The sequence below is a fragment of the Epithele typhae genome (genome assembly GCF_022376455.1).
Source record: "Epithele typhae strain CBS 203.58 chromosome Unknown BXZ73scaffold_17, whole genome shotgun sequence".
In the NCBI taxonomy this organism is placed as follows: Eukaryota; Fungi; Basidiomycota; class Agaricomycetes; order Polyporales; family Epitheliaceae; genus Epithele; species Epithele typhae.
In genome coordinates this window covers 34273-52688 of record NW_025954208.1, presented here as the reverse complement: position 1 = coordinate 52688, position 18416 = coordinate 34273, and the positions used below count along the sequence as shown (strand labels likewise).

The following is an 18416-nucleotide window of genomic DNA, read 5'->3' as shown; positions in this document are numbered from 1 at the left end:
TTGTTGTGCCTTCTGATGAACTCTGAGTAAGGCAGGGACCGACTGTAAGCACACAAAGAGGAGTGATCCTCAGTCAGTGATAGAACAACTAATATTGAGGGCATACTGTACCATTTCGAATTGATCGAACCGCCGTTTGGAGCGTGACAGCAAGTTTGGTCAGGTGGATTCGAACTTTGACTGGGCTGTCCGTGACAGCCCAGAAATTTCGAACCCATCATCAAGTTTTGGGCACTTTTACACCCAAACCGAGTGGGTGCTAGCAAGCGCCCACGAGATGCTTCACCTGTACCTCACATCAATCAGGCCGGCTTAGCCCGTGGCACCGGGGGGGGTGGCCCGGGTCAAGTAGACCTGAAACCGTGCTCCCCCGCACGTTTGAATAATTCGTCCAATAAACCCGAGCTGTTTCCCAACAGGGAAGTGCTCGGACGCCCTCCCTCCCAAGTCCACCTGTACCTCACGTTTTGATAGATCAGTGATCCCGGATAATCCCACCCCCCTACCATAGATAGTATCGCTGTAATGTCCATATGCCCACCACTACTAGATACGCTACGAATATCGCGGCCAATTCCCTTGCAAGGAAACAGCCCGCTTCCCCCATATACACAAGTCCCCTCCCCTCTCTACAAGTCCCCGCCCGGCAAGCCCCGAGCTAGGCCGAGCCCACGTCTGTCTGCTCCCATCATCACGTGTGTCCCCCGCTGCCCCGACATCTCCGAGCGCCGCGCTCCCACCGGCGCCTTCCCCGCCTGTGCCCGTGCTCGCTGTGCCTGACAGCGAGCTCGCTGTCCCTGCGCCCTGCCTCCCCCTCCCCTCCGTTCCCCTCCGTTCTTTTTGTAATCGCTTGTATTCAAAATGCGCACCTAATGACACACAATACAATAGCTACACTTCCTGGGTGTGCCTGCACTGAGCCCTCAAACCTCCCAAAATGCGTGCAATACAGGAACATATACAAGCACTCAACTGACCGGCCAATCTCTGCATCAGATAGTCGTAGATGAGAGCTGCTCTATTATAAAATCGCAGGTGGATAGCTAGAGGGGTGCAGGTATGATGTCACATGTTATTTCAGAATGACATACCCCACAGTGATATGGTATATACATATATCGTCCTATGTACACCCATAATCGTACATAGAGATCATTCAGAGTGTATTGCAAGAAGAAGCAAGTGAATAGACGATGTTGTGGTGAAGATATGACATATGCTCAGAAGGGGGAGTTGGCTTGAAAATGCGGCCTTCATATGTTTTTGTGCAGACCTCTGATCACTTCGAATCTTGTTGCATTACGTTTAAGTGTATGTGGAGAGCTCAGATCGTCGGTTTGGTGCTTATCGGTGAAGGATTGGATACAGGCCATGGTATGTCATTATTCTATGACATAGAGTATAGCGATATGACATGTGCTCCGATTATTATTCTGAAAAGCGGAATAGAACGGGGTGTTTTTCTGCTAAACGATGCAGAAGGAATCTCGAGAAACGATTGAGTAGTCGCCGAGATATGCCATATGGGTCTAGAATGGCAGGTTGCGCAAAGGACACCCTTGAACAACCTACACCACTTTGCACACTTCAAGCTCATATGGCATATCTCGGCGACTACTCAATCGTTTCTCGAGATTCCTTCTGCATCGTTTAGCAGAAAAACACCCCGTTCTATTCCGCTTTTCAGAATAATAATCGGAGCACATGTCATATCGCTATACTCTATGTCATAGAATAATGACATACCATGGCCTGTATCCAATCCTTCACCGATAAGCACCAAACCGACGATCTGAGCTCTCCACATACACTTAAACGTAATGCAACAAGATTCGAAGTGATCAGAGGTCTGCACAAAAACATATGAAGGCCGCATTTTCAAGCCAACTCCCCCTTCTGAGCATATGTCATATCTTCACCACAACATCGTCTATTCACTTGCTTCTTCTTGCAATACACTCTGAATGATCTCTATGTACGATTATGGGTGTACATAGGACGATATATGTATATACCATATCACTGTGGGGTATGTCATTCTGAAATAACATGTGACATCATACCTGCACCCCTCTAGCTATCCACCTGCGATTTTATAATAGAGCAGCTCTCATCTACGACTATCTGATGCAGAGATTGGCCGGTCAGTTGAGTGCTTGTATATGTTCCTGTATTGCACGCATTTTGGGAGGTTTGAGGGCTCAGTGCAGGCACACCCAGGCAAGTGTAGCCATTGAATTGTGTACCATTAGGTGCGCATTGTGAATACAAGTAGATTACAAAAAGAACGGAGGGAAACGGAGAGGAGGGGGAGGCAAGGTGCAGGGACAGCAAGCTCACTGTCGGGCACAGCGAGCACAGGTGGCGGGGCAGGGAGGCGCGCGGCGCCGACGCGGGAGATAATGTGGGCGTGGGCGCGGGAGATAACGCGGGCGGGGGCGGGAGAGATAACGCGGACTGATGGGAGATCTGGAGGATGGGGACATGTGATGGGCTGGGGGACTTGGGAGGGAGGGCGTCCGAGCACTTCCCTGTTGGGAAATAGCTCGGGTTTATTGGACGAAATCTTCAAACGTGCGGGGGAGCACGGTTTCAGGTCTACTTGACCCGGGCCACCCCCCCCGGTGCCACGGGCTAAGCCGGCCTGATTGATGTGAGGTACAGGTGAGATGCTTTCGAACTTCGCCCTTGTGAGGTGTGACTATGTGAGGTGTGACTACCCCCGAAATTTCGAACTTTTGGATGCCCTTGTGACATCAGGAAAAACACAAATTGCTAATTAGTCCTACTATGCTCTAACACATCTAATCACCAGACTTTAAGCTCTAATGTGGTCTAATGTGTCTAATCACCCGATATTTAGACCACATGAGAACCAGCACACCTAACAGCAAACACATTAGGCCTCACATCTTACTAATGTGTCTAATGGGTCGCATATTTACACCCATTAGGAGATGTTGAAGGTGTGTGATACTAGCACTCTAACTCCTGCAATTTGATACTAAACACTTGCTATCGAGGACAGCAATTGCAACCAGGTGAGAAGCTTAACATCACTCAGCAGACTGATTCACATATAGAGGTGCAGGAAGGACGAAATATATTGGTAACTAACGTAGTCTAACTACACCGCCAACAAAGGTGTGTCTATTACCACACCCTTGTTTGCTCCAACAAGCTCCTATAGCAAGCGACCATTGACATGGGCCATGCGGGCGGCGCGGGATAAGACGGCGCAGGTGACGCAATGACGATGCAGGCAAGGTGGTGACACGGATGAGCAGGCAGGCGACAAGCGGACAAGGTGGGTGGTGCGGCGAAGTGGGCGATACGGGAGGTGGACGACACGGATGTGGGTGAGATCAGCAATGCGGTAATATGGGTGCGGGGACGACGCGGATGCGGCCGAGCGATGTGGGCGACTCGGACGTGGACGATGCAAGCGTGTGCGGTGTTGACGTAGGCGAGGTAGGCGACGTGGATGCGGGAGAGGTGGGTGATGCAGACGAAATGCACCTGTGGTCACCACAGATGTAATACAATCCCCCAGGTACCTGGGAAGTCCATTATGCTGAGGCCCACCACGTTTTCATTGTAGAAAACCCTGGTGAAGCAATAACAATAACAGGCCTGCAAAGGCCTGTAATACTATGTATGTGTCTGTTATTATTACAGCTGCATCCCCTGGCTGTCAAAAGTGAAATATCTAATCACAGCACTTCTTCTATGCTGTTATAACCAACATATCTAATGACAGGACACCCTTTGGGTTGTTAAAAGCGAACTCTCTAATGACAGAACACCCTCTGGGTTGTTATAGGCATATATCTAATGACAGCACACACTCTGGGCTGTCAAAAGCGAAATATCTAATGACAGAGCCTCCCCTGGACTGTTAAAAACAGAATTCTTAATGACAGAACCTCTGCTGCACTGTTAAAAGTGACGTTCTTAATGACAGAAACTCCTCTAGGCTGTTAAAAGTGATGTGGAGTTATTACAGAGCCCTTTTGGGCTGTTAAAAGTGATGTTTGTAATGACAGAATCTCCTCTACGCTGTAATAACCAATGCCAGGGACCCACTGGGACCTACCTAGCTATAAATAGCCTGGTGCAGGTAGTGCTACGGGTGGGCATTTTGGCTGGTATAATGGGCTGGAATTGGGGTAAATAGGTAGCTGAAGGTGACTATAGCTGGAATGGTGTATTTGGGCTGGTCTGGGCAGCTGGAATGGGGGGCAATAGCTAGTATTTACCTGTAAATGGCCAGCCTGGGGTGCAGCACAGGGCAGGAATATCATCAGGCACTATGTATCAATCAAAAGGGGCATAAAACAGCTTTCTAGAGAACCCAAGATCATGCTGATCAGAGCAGTATTGGTGGAGATATGGATGTACCCCTGTTTTGGCCGATGGGGACATTGGCTAGAATTGGGAATTGTGGATGGAATTCCCTGGTTCTTGTTTTATAACGTGTGGATAGCCTTCCAATGAGTGGGATTGAAGTCCGATCGGAGAACCACCATCTGGTTCTGGATTAGATTGCTGTTTACCCTTCAGCCACAGCACTTTTGATCCCCCAATAGCCACCCCCCCAATATCCTCTGATAAGTGTTACGTCGAAGTCCAAGTTCCGTCGGGAACGAGGCCTAGACGCCGAGTGGTTATGTCCGTGAGAAGTCTCTTGATGCCGACGCAAGTGAGCACGGTGCACTATCGAGTGGACCGGCGAGCGAGCGAGGTAGAAGGCAAGCAAGAGAGTCAATTGGCACTAGGCCTGAGGGGACGTAGCTATACAGGAGGTCGAAAGATGGGGAGCGCTATGCTGCGTCGTCCCTCTTATAAGTACAAAGGCCATGAGGCCACGGTGTGCGAGGGGTGAGGTAGCGGTACATGTACAACAAGTCCGTATGAGTCAGTACGAGTCATGGTAACGGTGTGTGAGGGGGTGTCGTGCCGCGAGGTTACCATGAGGCACGTGCATGTCTGAAACGAGGCTGCACAGCAGCATGAGGCAAAGGATAGGGGTGGTGTTACAGTAGCCCCTGAGGGCACGAGGCATAGTCCGTGACGGAGATGACGAGGGGGGAAGTAGGCGTACGCACGGTGTCCATAACATCAGCTCCCCCTCTCGTGAGGGTTGTCCCAACCCTTAGTTACCGAAGATGTCGTTGGCGTCGAGGTCGGGGTCTTCACGAGGACGGTACCCGATCTGGCGTAGTCGCACGATCAGGTTGACGATCACTTCGTGGACCATCCCTTCGAGCGACATTTCGGGTTCGCCATGTAGGGGGATACCCGCACGTCGGTACTGGCTGTAGTATGTGAGGAATCGTCGCCAGTGTCCCACGTCGATTACATGGTCGTCGACGACTTCTTCGCAGTGGGCGTTGCACCATTGCGCCACGATGTTGAGGACATGGAGTTCGAGGCTGAGGCGAATTCCTGGAGCCAGTGGCGGCAATCCTCAACTCGATGTTCTCGGGCGAGTAATGTACTGGCCAGTCGAGGGTGTACACCCCGATGAAGTGGTTGGCGGATAGGTACCCGCGGAGGGCGTAGCGGCTGGTAGCTCCCTCGAGGCGGAACGGTCGGGCCACGGGGTTGTAGGCGCATAGGAGTTCCATGCGCGGGGCGTTGCTCTCATCCTCATGGTCGCTGGAGGAGGCTTCTCCCCCTTCTGAATCCGCGTCGTTGCCCATGTCGTCGTCGTCGTCGTACGGGGGTGGGGCCTGGACTGGGACGGCGAGTTCGTAGTGTACTTCATCGTCTGCGTAGTGGTGGACTGCTCGTGTGTCCGGGGATGGTGTGGATGGCGTCGGGGTGGGAGGGCGAGGAGGTGGGGTCTGGGATCCGCGAGGTCCGAGGCGGCGATCATGTCGGACAAGGTGAGACCTGGCGTGGGGGTGGCAGGTTCTTCGTTGTTGTCTTCTTCTTCCACGGGTGACCCCCATTCCACGGCCGAGCTCTCCATGCCCATCCACCCTCCTGCGACGGTGCGCGTCCGGTATTCCTCTTCTTCCCATGTGGCTCTGTTACGTTCGGCTTCGGCGGGGGTGGGTGATGCTTGTCCGTGTCGCGTATAGTCTGTGTGCTGCTTGCGACGGGGGAGAAGATCGGCGAGGGCGCGTCCAACTTGGTAAGTGGCAAGTTGGCAGACTGCGAGCTCAGCTCCTCAGATGAGGAGATGCATAGTGGCACATGCAGCTCGTTGCGCGTTCTCCTTGACTCGTGCTGGTCCGGCCGCCCGGTGTACGAACGTATTGGCCTCTTGGTGAGTCTGGAAGGCGTCGGCGAAGGTTCGGTAGGTTTCAATGCAGTAGGTGGACCCCGGGATGTGTTCGGTCCGGATTCGTACTTGGTCGTGAAGATCAGGGTGCGCGATCACCCATCCGATTCGGAGGCCGAACGGGGCTGGGGCGTCATTGCGGAGGAACGTGACGGGGAGATGTTGGTATGAGATGAGGGGTCTATCGGTGATAAACCGCGGAACGGTACGTCCAGTGGTTGAGCCGGAGGAGGGGGTAGTGGAGGTCGCCCGTGAGCGAGTAGAGCATGGGTTGGAGTTGGGGTTACGAGTGCGAGGCATGATTGCGGTGGTGCGAGTTTGTGCGAGCGAGTCAGGTGTGGTGAGTGGGGGATGGGGGTTGGTTCATAGTCAATGCTTCTTCTTATATGTATGGAGAATGTCTGGTGCATTAGTCAGGTGGTGTTCTGGTTCCTATGAGTTTTCTGCTGGTTCCCAGCCCTTCCATGCGACAAGATAATAGAGCTTCGGCTTCGATCTGCTTCCCCGCAGTTGGTGCTTGAGGATGGCTTCCACCTCGTGTTCTTCTTGACCTTCTATGAGGTCAGGTGGTGGTCTGGGCAGGTCTGGGCCGTGTTCTTTTGTCGTTCGATACGGCGTGAGCAGCGTGGCATGGAACACCTGCCTCAGCACCTGCACAATCACCTGATTCCTCAGAAAGTCTGTTGTCCCCTCACACAATCTGTTTGCTAGCTAATCAAGACCCTGTCTCAATTTCTAGCACTGAATAAATGCAAATGATCAGTCTACCTCAGAGTGAACAATGCAGATACTCAGCTGCCAAGGCTTACAAAATACCCTCTTGGTAAAAGCACAGGCCCTGGGATCTTCCCAAATACAAGCAAGCTGTGGCATATTCAAGTAGAAGATGATTGAGTAAGAGAAGATGCCTCTCAGCTCAGTTTTCTGGCCAGTATTTATGCTGTTTCAGAAAGGGCTGTGCTGGAGGATGACTAAGTACAAATAATGTTCTAGTAAGACTGGGGTTATGCACAAACAGCTATCTCATGTAATAGACACCCAACATGGTATGCATGCTTAGGTGTGAGTTCGCAGAGAATTGAAGGCGCTACTCATTGCAAATCTATCAGAGAATGTTGTGTCCATAGAACACCTGGAAGTTTTTCTAGAAGTTATGGATATATGATATCCGCATGATTCTCAGAAAGCACATTTTTCGATTTGGGAGGAGGCGAGTCTCTGATACACTCAGAGTGAGCTGGCAGCAAGCATAAGTGCCATATAACACACCCTTTGAACTCCTATCATAGCCCCATCTACGAAAAGACCTCAGATTTCTAGACAGAACCTGGGAGAACACCTTAAGAAGAGAAAAACAAGCGCTAAACGGGACTTTCATCTGCAGTGTGCATAAAGCTGATGTTAGAATCACCCCCCCGCCCCCCCCATTCCTGCACCGCCTGTTATATTGCAGTTAGCTTTGCATGTATCGAAACCAGCATTGAACAAGCAGGTGCACGAGACAGAGGACTGTGCGTGACACCTTCTCACAGAGACCTTCCAGTCTAACACATCACCCGAAGAACCTGACATGTTGTTAGGATCGCATGGGCTGGTAGCCTCAACACGCATTCCTCTCATTCACTCTTCCCCCAAATCCCAACTGAAGCGACCACCAACCTGCGTTGATGCACTTGCGGCCCTGTCAGGTTTTGGGCATGGAACGTCAAGGGTGTTCAAATGTGATAATCATGTTAATTCTGCTCTGTTATCCTCCCTCAGAGCGCTCAGGCGAGTATTTAACCCAAATGACAAATCCACAGACACCTTCCACAGCTGATTGCTGTTTGTGCATGACCCCAGTCTTACATTCTACCAGTGTATACAGTGCCTATGGAACTCTCTGGATTGTTTCTTTGGTGAGTCATTCTGAATCAGAGGATGACTCATCTATTCTCTAGATATTGCCAGAACTCTCCAGAATATTCTACACTGCCCCAGGATTTTCTAGCCATGTTTCTTAGTCAACCCGACTAGTCATGTGTTTATCCTAGAGTGTTCCCAGAACTTTCTAGATTGTTCTAGAGGAAGAGGAATACAGAATGCCCTAGAGAAAAGTATATCTGGTCCCATTTCTTACCATATCACTCTGTTCATACCAGAACTTCTATTCCTCACTTGGTAGGAGTGGGCCATTACTGGCAGAAAACGATTAATGAGATATGGGATATAATGAGAAGATATGAGAGACCTTAATAAGCTATATTAAACCTTATCACCAAGAACAGAATATATAGCAGTTGTGAAAACATTGTGGAAGCTGGTACTGAATTGCTTACTATGCATATAAAAGCCAATACAATTACAACACCCTGTGTTATAGCTGCCCTTCTGGATATAGTCAAGATTTTATGTGCTGTATTTGATTTTATAGAGGCAGAATACACACTATCATTCTACAGTGCTAGACCACCTAAAGGGGAAACAACAGAAGACAAAGAAGTGGCAGTTATATAGGCCTTCTACATAGCTTTCTAATGCATATACAATCACCCCAAACAGACAACAACTGAGGTCACATGAGCTCTCTAAAGTTAGTAGGCACCAGTGATTATATCTACACTGTCTCTCATCTAATGTGTTTAAAGCCAAGCTGTAAGCATATTAGTAACACACTCTATAGTAGCTGCTTTCATGAATATAATCAGGAATTTAGGCAATTGATTGGATTTTACAAAGCCTGAATACCTCTTGTTACAACCAGGCCTAAATAGCACAGCCACATGCAGAAAAAAAGGCGGCACTGGCAGGGATTGAACCCAAGGCTGTGAGGTCCACCACCCAGCAGCAGCTCTAGCTGAGTTGAGCTGAGTTTGAAAAAGCGTTCAAAATAGGCACCTAGCTGCACTTTCAGCCACTGTGGCAGCTGTGGCAGAGGCAGGAGGGGGCAAACAGTGCCAAACAGTGTCCATATATGGTGAAGAGGCATGAGAAGGGCTGCTGACAAAGATTGGGCAGCACAGCCCCACTAAAAGAGGGTAGATTGTAGCCAGGGCTTGTGGATGACAATTTTAGGTGGCTGGGTGTGGCTTGCAGTAGCTGGTAGTGGATGGGCTAGATGGCCAGTCCCAGGCTCTAAACATGCTGTTATGGGCTCAAAGCATACAAAATGATAAAACAAAGTACATAGATCATGTGGGCAGTGCTACTAGTGTCTACCTACCAAAAATGAAGCAGATCCAACCATGGGAAGGGGATGGATGGCATGCAGGCCTTATGAATGTAGCAGTGCCATGGGCGCCTCTGAAATAGATGCTGTGAGCGCTGTGCCAACCCACACTATCAGTATGTGCAAAGGGGCCAAAAATGCGAAGTGGGGGATGAATAGGGGGTCTACAGAAAGAGCACGCCCCTGGGAACAATCTGGCAGTGTTCTGGAGGTAATGGGGCATGGAACAAGGTACAGCAACATCAAAGTACCATGGGAATGAGCAGATCAACAAAGGCACACTTACCAGAGAGTTGAAGAAAATGCTGAATCCATCTCACACAGAACTCGGTCTGTGCTCCAACAACCCAGCCATCCAAAATGGCAATGTTGCAGGCATCTCAGGCTCAAAACCACTGCTCTAAATTGGTGCACCAAGTAGGCATGGTGCAGGAGCACAGGGACTGTGGGGGGGCATCCTTCCACTCATAAGCACTGACTTTGGCCAAAAGCCAGGCTACAGAGGTGAAGGGTGGATGAGTCGGTGCCTGCCACAAGCGTCGGTTCACCGACGGGCTGGTCCAACTGGGCAGCCCTTTTGGGTGGTGTCCCAAAAAGGACCGTGGGTGCGTTGGACTTAGCGAAATTTCGCATTCAACACTGGGAGAATACGCGGCCTGTGCCCTCCGTCCCGTCCCATCAGCGGGCTCGTTGTGGTCTAAAACTATGTAGTACATGTAAGGGGATATGCGGGACTCTAATGCAACTAGTAGTGAGTGAAATGAGGGTCGTCAGGCACAAAATCTGAAGACGGAAGTTGATGAGGCTGCGACGAGCGTGCTTATAGCTGGTGCAGTTGGATTGCAAGCGCCTCGTTTCCGGCCTTGCGTGCCGGAGGACCGTTGGGGTCATAGCGTATGAGCCTGAACGTGGCTTCAGGTGCTTGTGACGGCCAAATTGACGACTGATGGGGCGCCAATGGTGTCGAAGGTGGACCCATGTCCGTCCGCTGTGAGGACAGCTCAGTGCGTCGCTGAGATCTCACGGGGGGTTGGCACGAGGGCATCGCTGCAGGCCCCATCTGGTTGAAGAACGGGGTGCGCTGTGAAGGCCCATACAGCGACTTGGGTGGCTGTGGCCCCAGCAGCAAGAGGCTTGAGATCGTGAGTCCGCAAGGGTTCATCGGCGTGCTGAGATCACGATGTGAGACCGTCGGTGTTGCGCTCTGGAAGCGAGCCGGCGTGGTAGGTGGATAGTACAAGGGCGTGGTAGTCGAATGCCTAGGTGTGGTAGGTGGCAGGTATGAGCCAAGAGTGGTAGGTGGGTACGAGAGAGTGCCGGGCAGGTATGAGGGTGCGCTGGGCGCGTATGGTGGGTGGTACAAGGGCGTGCTAGGCAGCCTTTGCGGATGCTGGAGTGGACGTGGTGATGGTGGTGGAGGCAGATGGGATGGTAAAATCAATCGGGAGGGTGGTCGTGACAGCACTGGGGCATGTTAGAGTAGCGCACCATGCAAGCCCTGGAGATATGGCGCAAGAAGGGAGCAGCCGAGGCTGCTGCGAAGAAAGTCTCGGTGGAAGAGACGCTATCTTCGCGTGTCACAGCCGAGGACGCGTCGGACGAAGACCTGCCGGATGAGAAGACACATTGTCAGCGATGTAAGGACACGGTGTGATTGTTCATACCACATAATCCATGCCCCAAGGCTCGAGCTCATCTGACTTGCAGCGCATTGGAACCGCACTATGTGACCTGCTAGGCGAACGTAGTCAGAACAACAGCCTGATTGAGCACATCATCGGGCTGTACTTGTACACCACAGATGTCCAACGACAAGTCATCGCCATTCTCTCAGCACTAGGCATCACCAGCAGTTACCCAACTGTTGCCGGAAGCAGCAAGAGCCTGGGCTGTATCTCCGCCATACCAGGTACTGAAGACCAAGATGAAGACTCATCCGACTCAGACTACGTGCCCTCCACCCCGGTCTCGGAAGCCTCAGTGGCATCCGGGACCGAGACAGACTGCTCAGAGGCCGATATTGATGAATGCGATGGCCTGTCCATGATCTCGCACAGTGACGAGCCGAGTGATGATGAAGGCGACTTACCACGGCGTCCCGCACCACCCATTCTCTCGCCTGGCAGCCAAGAGCCTCCCTCCTCCATGTTAGTTGATGCAGCTGTTGAGGAGGCAGGAAATACGCCGCTGGAGGCTGGAACCACAATGGTTGAGGATTGTGGTGGTACGCAGGACGGACGGAGGGTGCAGCCCATGCATTCTCCCAGTGTCGAACGCGAAATTTCGCTAAGTCCAACGCACCCACGGTCCTTTTTGGGACGCCCCCCAAAAAGGCTGACCAGTTTGACCAGCCCGTCGGTAAACCGACGCTTGCAGCGGGCACCGATCGGCTAGATGATTGAGCCTAAGTGGCAGCAGGGATGGGAGTGCGCTGCTTGCGCTTATGTAACAGTTTTCTCACACACCTCATTCCTTGTCTGTTTCTTATGATTTAAACTATGCCAAGTACGTCTTTGAAGTGGCTTTCGGATGGTATATGTTATGTAAGCGTATTCCCAGTCCCAGTGCTATAACCCAGTCAACAATGCTAAGCAGTAGTTGCTTCAGTATAGCAGCTGCAATGCACAATACATAACATAACATATACTGTCTTGTAGCCCTTCAAAGAGGTGTTCTAATACACCTACATATATAGTAATTGGCTCAGAAACAAGCCTATAATCAGCCGTATAAAGTACATATAGTGCTGCAGCAGTGTTACTCAAACCATTCCATCGTATCTGCTTACAGAATCACGTGACATAAACTATTAGATCCCTCTCATCAATGCGCATCAAACACACTCAAGAGCATCCAAAACCGACATCATCTGAGCTCATACAAACAGTTACAACATATGAACCATATGTCATAGACCTTGTAGTCCTTTTAGCACTGCATTGATATGAGCGCTCTGTTCACATCTACACTGGCTACTATGTGGACTAGGTTCACTCTAATAACTTGTGGAAGCCTCACTTTTCTGAAAGTAGCCCTTCAAAAATTGAATCAATTCCGATAAATCTTGAGTATATTTATAGTAGTAGTCCACATAGACTCTGACTGGAGCCCCTAAGGAGCGCCCATCTCAGTCTAGTTGAATAGGTGTAGACACTAACAGGCACTACAAAGTGTAGAAAGGAGTGAAGCGCTGAGCCCAGGTGGCAGTGCAAACCCAGCGCTAGTGGAACCCTACAGGGGGACCCTTGATGAACTCTGAGTAAGGCAGGGACCGACTGTAAGCACACATGAAGAGGAATGATCCTCAGTTAGTGATAGAACAACTATATTGAGAGCATAAGTACCTGTAGCACACACGAAGAGGAGCGACTACAGATAGAGTAAGCATATGTGTAAGGAGCGCATAAGAGTGTAGGTACTTACTCCTCAGTCAGTGATAGAACAACTGAAGAGCAGTGCGAGCCAGAGTCCTCCTTATATCTATCTCAGGAGCTACATACGTAAGTGAATGATGGAGGACATAGATGGCGCAGAGAACAGACCGGACAGAAGATGGATACGAGGCTGTATGGGCTGTGCGCTCAAGACAAAAGAGAGTCCGAAAGTAGAACAAGGGAAAAAGAGAGAAGCATATAAGAACGTAATAGAAGAGAGAAGGGACTACAAGGCAGTGAATAGACATGTGGAACTACAGATGGAAAGTTCATAATGCATAAGTTCCTTATGCATAAATGCTGATTATGCATACATCGGGTCTCAAACCGCATATGTCACCCGCCATTTATGCATAGATGCTAGTAGTGCATAATGCATATGCCCATGTGTAGATTTTGCATATTATCCAGGATGGTCGGAGCTGCAGACCAACAGGCAGACACCGCCATGTGTGACCTATGGAGTGTGCATAGTGCCAGCGCTTTGCACCCTCACTCAGAACAATGAACACTCTCTATCCAGTTATGAAAACGTTGTGCTGGGCTCTACTCTCCACACTGTCTCGTGTCCGCCATGTCTAGCCCTGCCGACTCTGAGCTCAAGAAACGAAAACCACGCAACGTGCCAAAACCGTACCCACGGACGAAACCAAAGAAGACTGAAAATGCGCCCAAAACGTCAGCTCAGACACGGACGTCTGGCCATCAAAACCTCACACAGAACAACTGGCTCGGGGTCATTTCCTGGCATGATGAGCACACACGCAAGCAGATCAACACTGTTCAACACTTTGCCGGCCTTCCAAACCCTCTCCTCTTCGACCAGGCCTCACTCTCACATCATCTCACCCTGGAATGGCAGGAGAAGCACCTCAAAATCGCGAACAGCATTCCAAATGGTCTCTCATCAAAACGCGAGCTTATTGTCATGCGTCCCGACGTCGATAAAGCACTGTACCTTTGGGTCCGACACATGGAAGACGAATGAGGGGAGCTTGTTAGCTCCCAGATGCTGCTCACGAAGCGGGGCCAGCTTGAGGAGCTGATGGGTATCCCTTTGCAGGAGTGGTTGACAAGAGATGGTTGGATACAAGGGTTCTGTAAACGGTGAGCACTTCTTTAGCACTCTTTGTGGCACCTGCAGTTCGGGATTGTTGAAGCGGTGGGTTAGTCACGGTCTTGGTGAACAGCGACGCCATAGAGAGGCCAGATCTGTCAATTTGGAGGCTGTGAAGAAAGAGGGTGGACGCCTTGTTGCAGTTCTTGCACCTTACGCTAAACGAGACCACTTCAACATGGACGAGATGGGATTGTATGGAAGGTGAGCAAGCCATTTGTTTCTGCGGCTTGAAAGTGCACTTGTTCAACATTGTGGCATGACAGCAATCTCCCGAGAGGGGCATGGCAACGAAGGCGATGCCAGGCAAGAAGTACAACAAGAAACGGCTCACCATCGCATTCGCTGTCAATGCCGATGGTAGCAAAAAGCTGGAGCCATTCTTCATCGGGAAGCCCAAGATGCCTCAGTGCTGCAGTGGGATCTCGCTCGAAAGGCGTGGCTTTGACTATGATAACAACACGAAGGCATGGATGACCGCAGTGCTCTTTGAAGGGTATGTGAGCCGTCTTCCAGTACACTGCCTGTTAACCTGACGTTGCATCTCTGACATCACACAGGTGGCTAAAAAGACAAGATCTACATTTCCAACGCCAGCGTCGGCACGTCATCTTCCTGCTTGACAATTTCTCTGGCCATTACGTCTCATACAACCCTACAAACATCAAAGTCGGGTTCCTTGAGCCCAATATGACGTCGTTTGTACAACCTCTGGATGGCGGCATCATATGATGTTTCAAAGCACACTACAGGCGCAAACTTTGCCTTCGAGCCGTCGAACTCGACGACGCCAACCCCAATACGGTCCAAGACCTCTTCAAGGTCAACCAGCTAGAGGTCATGACACTTGCAAAAGAAGCATGGAGTAAAGTCACCGCTCAAACCATTGCCGCATGCTGGGAGCACACCATTCGGACTGAAGGGTTCATCTTCCGACACTGTTTTGCTTCCCGCTGCCTGTGTAACTTACATCTCCCACAGTGCCCAGCCCCCAGTCACTCCTTCAGCTGATGTGGCAGCTTCAGCCATGTCAACAGCATCCCAGACTCCGACTCATCATTGTGGGGCTTGGGCCGCAATCAGAGCTTATGTAAGCACGGAGTCAATCACCTTTTCCCAGGTCGAAGACACTCTCCGCAAGATCGTTGGAGAAGCACTGTACAAGTTTGATGACTGGCGGGATGTATTCCATGCTATCGACTGCGCAGAGGGCGACATCGCCGTTGCACTCACAGCCATTACAGAGCATGAGTCAAAGTGTTTCGCCTCCCAAGCAGTCAGCCTCGCAGCATCGTCATCAGCCTCTATCAACTCTGGTCCTCCATCAACAAGGTCTTGCACACCGCTTCTCAAGCTCACCCATTCAGAAGGTGTGCTAGCTGACATCTTGTCCGAGCTTCATCGACGTCGTCACATCCGGCACTTGCCAACTATCGACGACGTCATCAACCCCCAGTCCGAGTGCATCATTGGCGAGTCTGGGTTCCCATTTCCAGGGGGAGACATGGAGATCATCAGTGAGGCTCGTCGCATGGTTGGGATGGAACCGCCCACTCTGATAGACGTCGAGTCCAACGATGAGGAGCCAACTCGTCCCTAGGTCTCTGCCCACGAAGCCTTCGAGCTTGTTGAGAAGCTGGAGAACATCTGTATGGACATTCCGATTCCAGATTCCCACTGTCTCATTTCTCTACAGTGGGACCTTCGTCGTCTCCACGGGGCTCTCCAGTACAAAGCTACGCAGAGTATGCGCCAACCCACACTGCGGGCGTGCTGGAAGTCGACTAGCGCCTTGTCATAATTTTAACGCCTGTAGTACCTTACGTGATCGCGCGCTAATATACGTACTCTTGTTGTGCATACGAGTTCATAGTGCATACCCAAAAGTCTTGACAAACCGTATGCATTATGAACTTTCCATCTGTATGGGAACTATCTCACAATATCCATGTGTACATAGAACTGTCTGTATGTACCTATGTTCAATATCCAATGTTCAACACACCCCTTCGTTCAAGACGCAGATGAAACTAAACCAACGTGCTTGCAGAAGTACTTGAGTATTGAAAGAGGAACTGACTTCGTCAGCGAGTCCGCAAGCTGCTCCACAGAAGGAACGTGAAAGAGAGTAACTTCGCCTTCCTTGATGTATTCGCGAATGAAGTGGTAGCGGATGTCGATGTGCTTCATGCGACGGTTAACAGCAGGGTTTTCAGAGAGGAAAATCGATCCCTGGTTGTTCATACAGAGCGGCGTAGGACTCGACATATCGTCACCAACTTCACAGCCAAAAGTGCGAAGCCACCTCATCTGACGGTAAGCGTCTGACGCTGACATGTATTCCCCTTCAGTGGAAGAGAGGGATACTGTGCGTTGTTGGCGAGAGACCCAGGAGAGTGCACCTCCTGCTATCAGGAAAACGAAGCCGGTTGTCGACTTCTTATCATCGCGGTCTTCACCCCAGTCCAAGTCTGAGTACGCAATCATGCTGGCGCCATCCTTTCCATCGTAACAAAGACGATAGTGTGAGGTACCACAGAGATAGCGAAGGATGTAGCGGGCGTAACGCATGTGATCTTCAGACGGATTGGCATTGTACTTGGAGAGACACGTGACGGCATAGGAGATGTCTGGACGAGTACCGAGCATGGCGTAAAGAAGGCTGCCAATGAGGCTCTGATACTCCTGACGAAGAGTTGCAGGTGCTTCATCCTGTCGAGCGACTGGGACGCAACCAGTGGAGAGAGGAGTGGATACAGCATTGCAGTCAGACATGTTGAACTTTCGAGGACGGCGTCGATGTACTCTTCCTGGTCGATGTCGAGGATGTGTTTGACGTGATCACAATGAATGCGAGTACCGAGGAATTGTTGCACTGGTCCTAGATCAGTCATCTTGTACTGCTTGCTGAGTGAGTCCTTGACAAAGTTGATGCGCGTGCATGAATTGCCCATAATGAGTAGATCGTCGACATACAGAACAATCAGTGTGACTTCGCCTGGAACACCCCCTTGTCGACGATAAACGTAGACTCCGGCATCTGAGTACATGCAGAAAAATCCCAATTTGAAGGGCGAGTTGTGGATTTTGAGGTTCCACTGGCGAGAGGCTTGCTTCAGACCATAGATGGCCTTCTTGAGCAGACAGACGTAGTCCTTTTTGCCAGCTTCAACCCATCCTTCCGGCTGCTCCATATAGGTCTCCTCATCGAGATCGCCATTGAGGAATGCAGTTTTGACATCCATGGCGTCGATATCCCAGTCTTTGAGCACGGCGTGCGCAAATGCGAAGCAGGTCGACTTGTTCCTTGATACAGGTGAAAAAATCTCGAAGTAATCTTCTCCCCAGTTCTGCGTATAGCCCTTAGCTACGAGACGAGCCTTGACTCAACCATTGTGCTTGTACACCCAACAACATCCGATGACGTTACGACCCTTGGGGCAAGGTACGAGCACCCAGGTTCGATTTTCCATCAACGAATTGTACTCCGAAGCTTCAGCCTTGAACCACTCATCACTCATAAGAGAGTTGTGCGCTTCGCGATAGGACTGAGGGATGCCTTTCTTGCGCGCAGCCTGGTTAATGATGGTATTGAGCAGATCAAAGTACTCGCACTTTTCAGCTGTACGTAGCTGTCTGTCTCATCGTGTCCTGGCGTCGACACGTGCAGGCGCTTCGTCACCATAGAAGTTGTCCCTGTTATGACGCGGATTCTGTCCAGCACCATGATGCTGAGGGTGTGGAGGAGGTTGTGGTGGGGGACCAGCATCAATGTCAGGAACTTCTTCGACAGTAGGATGACAATTACGACAGTGGTTAGAAGCACGTGGCGGTGCACCTGGTACGACAGGAGGCAGAGGTGGAGCTTCGTGCTTTGGTTCAGGCTCAGCATTGGGTGGAGCTTGAGGAGGGTGTGGGACCATAGCAGGTTCTGGAGGAGGGGTTGGAGGAGGAGGTATGAGCTTGACTGGTTCATTGTCAGGCTCTCCCTCAGGGATGTCCAGAAATGGTGAATCATCGGAGGTTACACAACGACGGCCGGTGAGGTTTTCACGTGTAGGGAAGACATTCTCATCAAAGTCCACATCACTAGAGACCATGATGGATCGGGTAGAGCGGTTCCAGAAACGATAACCCTTGGAACCCTTGTAACCAACAAACACAACTTCGAGTGCCTTAGGCTCGAGTTTGTTGTCGTGTTTGTCCCTTTGCACATGTACGACTGCTTTGCAGCCAAAAAACGCGGAAGTGGGAACAGTCTGGGATGACTCCATTCCATGCCGTGATCGGGCACATCCATTTTAGACGACACATTGGCTGACGGTTGTAGATATGCACTGCAGTGTCGACCACACATTGCCAAAA

The 18416-nt window shown here is 50.7% G+C and overlaps 2 protein-coding genes across 2 annotated transcripts; both read left to right on the top strand.

The window, feature by feature from the left end:
• Positions 1-10989: 10989 nt before the first annotated feature.
• Positions 10990-11894, top strand: BXZ73DRAFT_100328 (uncharacterized protein; the record flags this gene model as incomplete). The annotated part of the gene is made up of 3 exons (XM_048014549.1): positions 10990-11148; positions 11208-11647; positions 11852-11894. 3 exons carry the CDS (start codon positions 10990-10992, stop codon positions 11892-11894), a joined length of 642 nt encoding a protein of 213 aa, XP_047878862.1.
• Positions 11895-13508: 1614 nt separating this feature from the next.
• On the top strand, positions 13509-13922 carry BXZ73DRAFT_100327 (uncharacterized protein; the record flags this gene model as incomplete). The annotated part of the gene is made up of 1 exon (XM_048014548.1): positions 13509-13922. One exon carries the CDS (start codon positions 13509-13511, stop codon positions 13920-13922), a length of 414 nt encoding a protein of 137 aa, XP_047878861.1.
• Positions 13923-18416: the final 4494 nt, after the last annotated feature.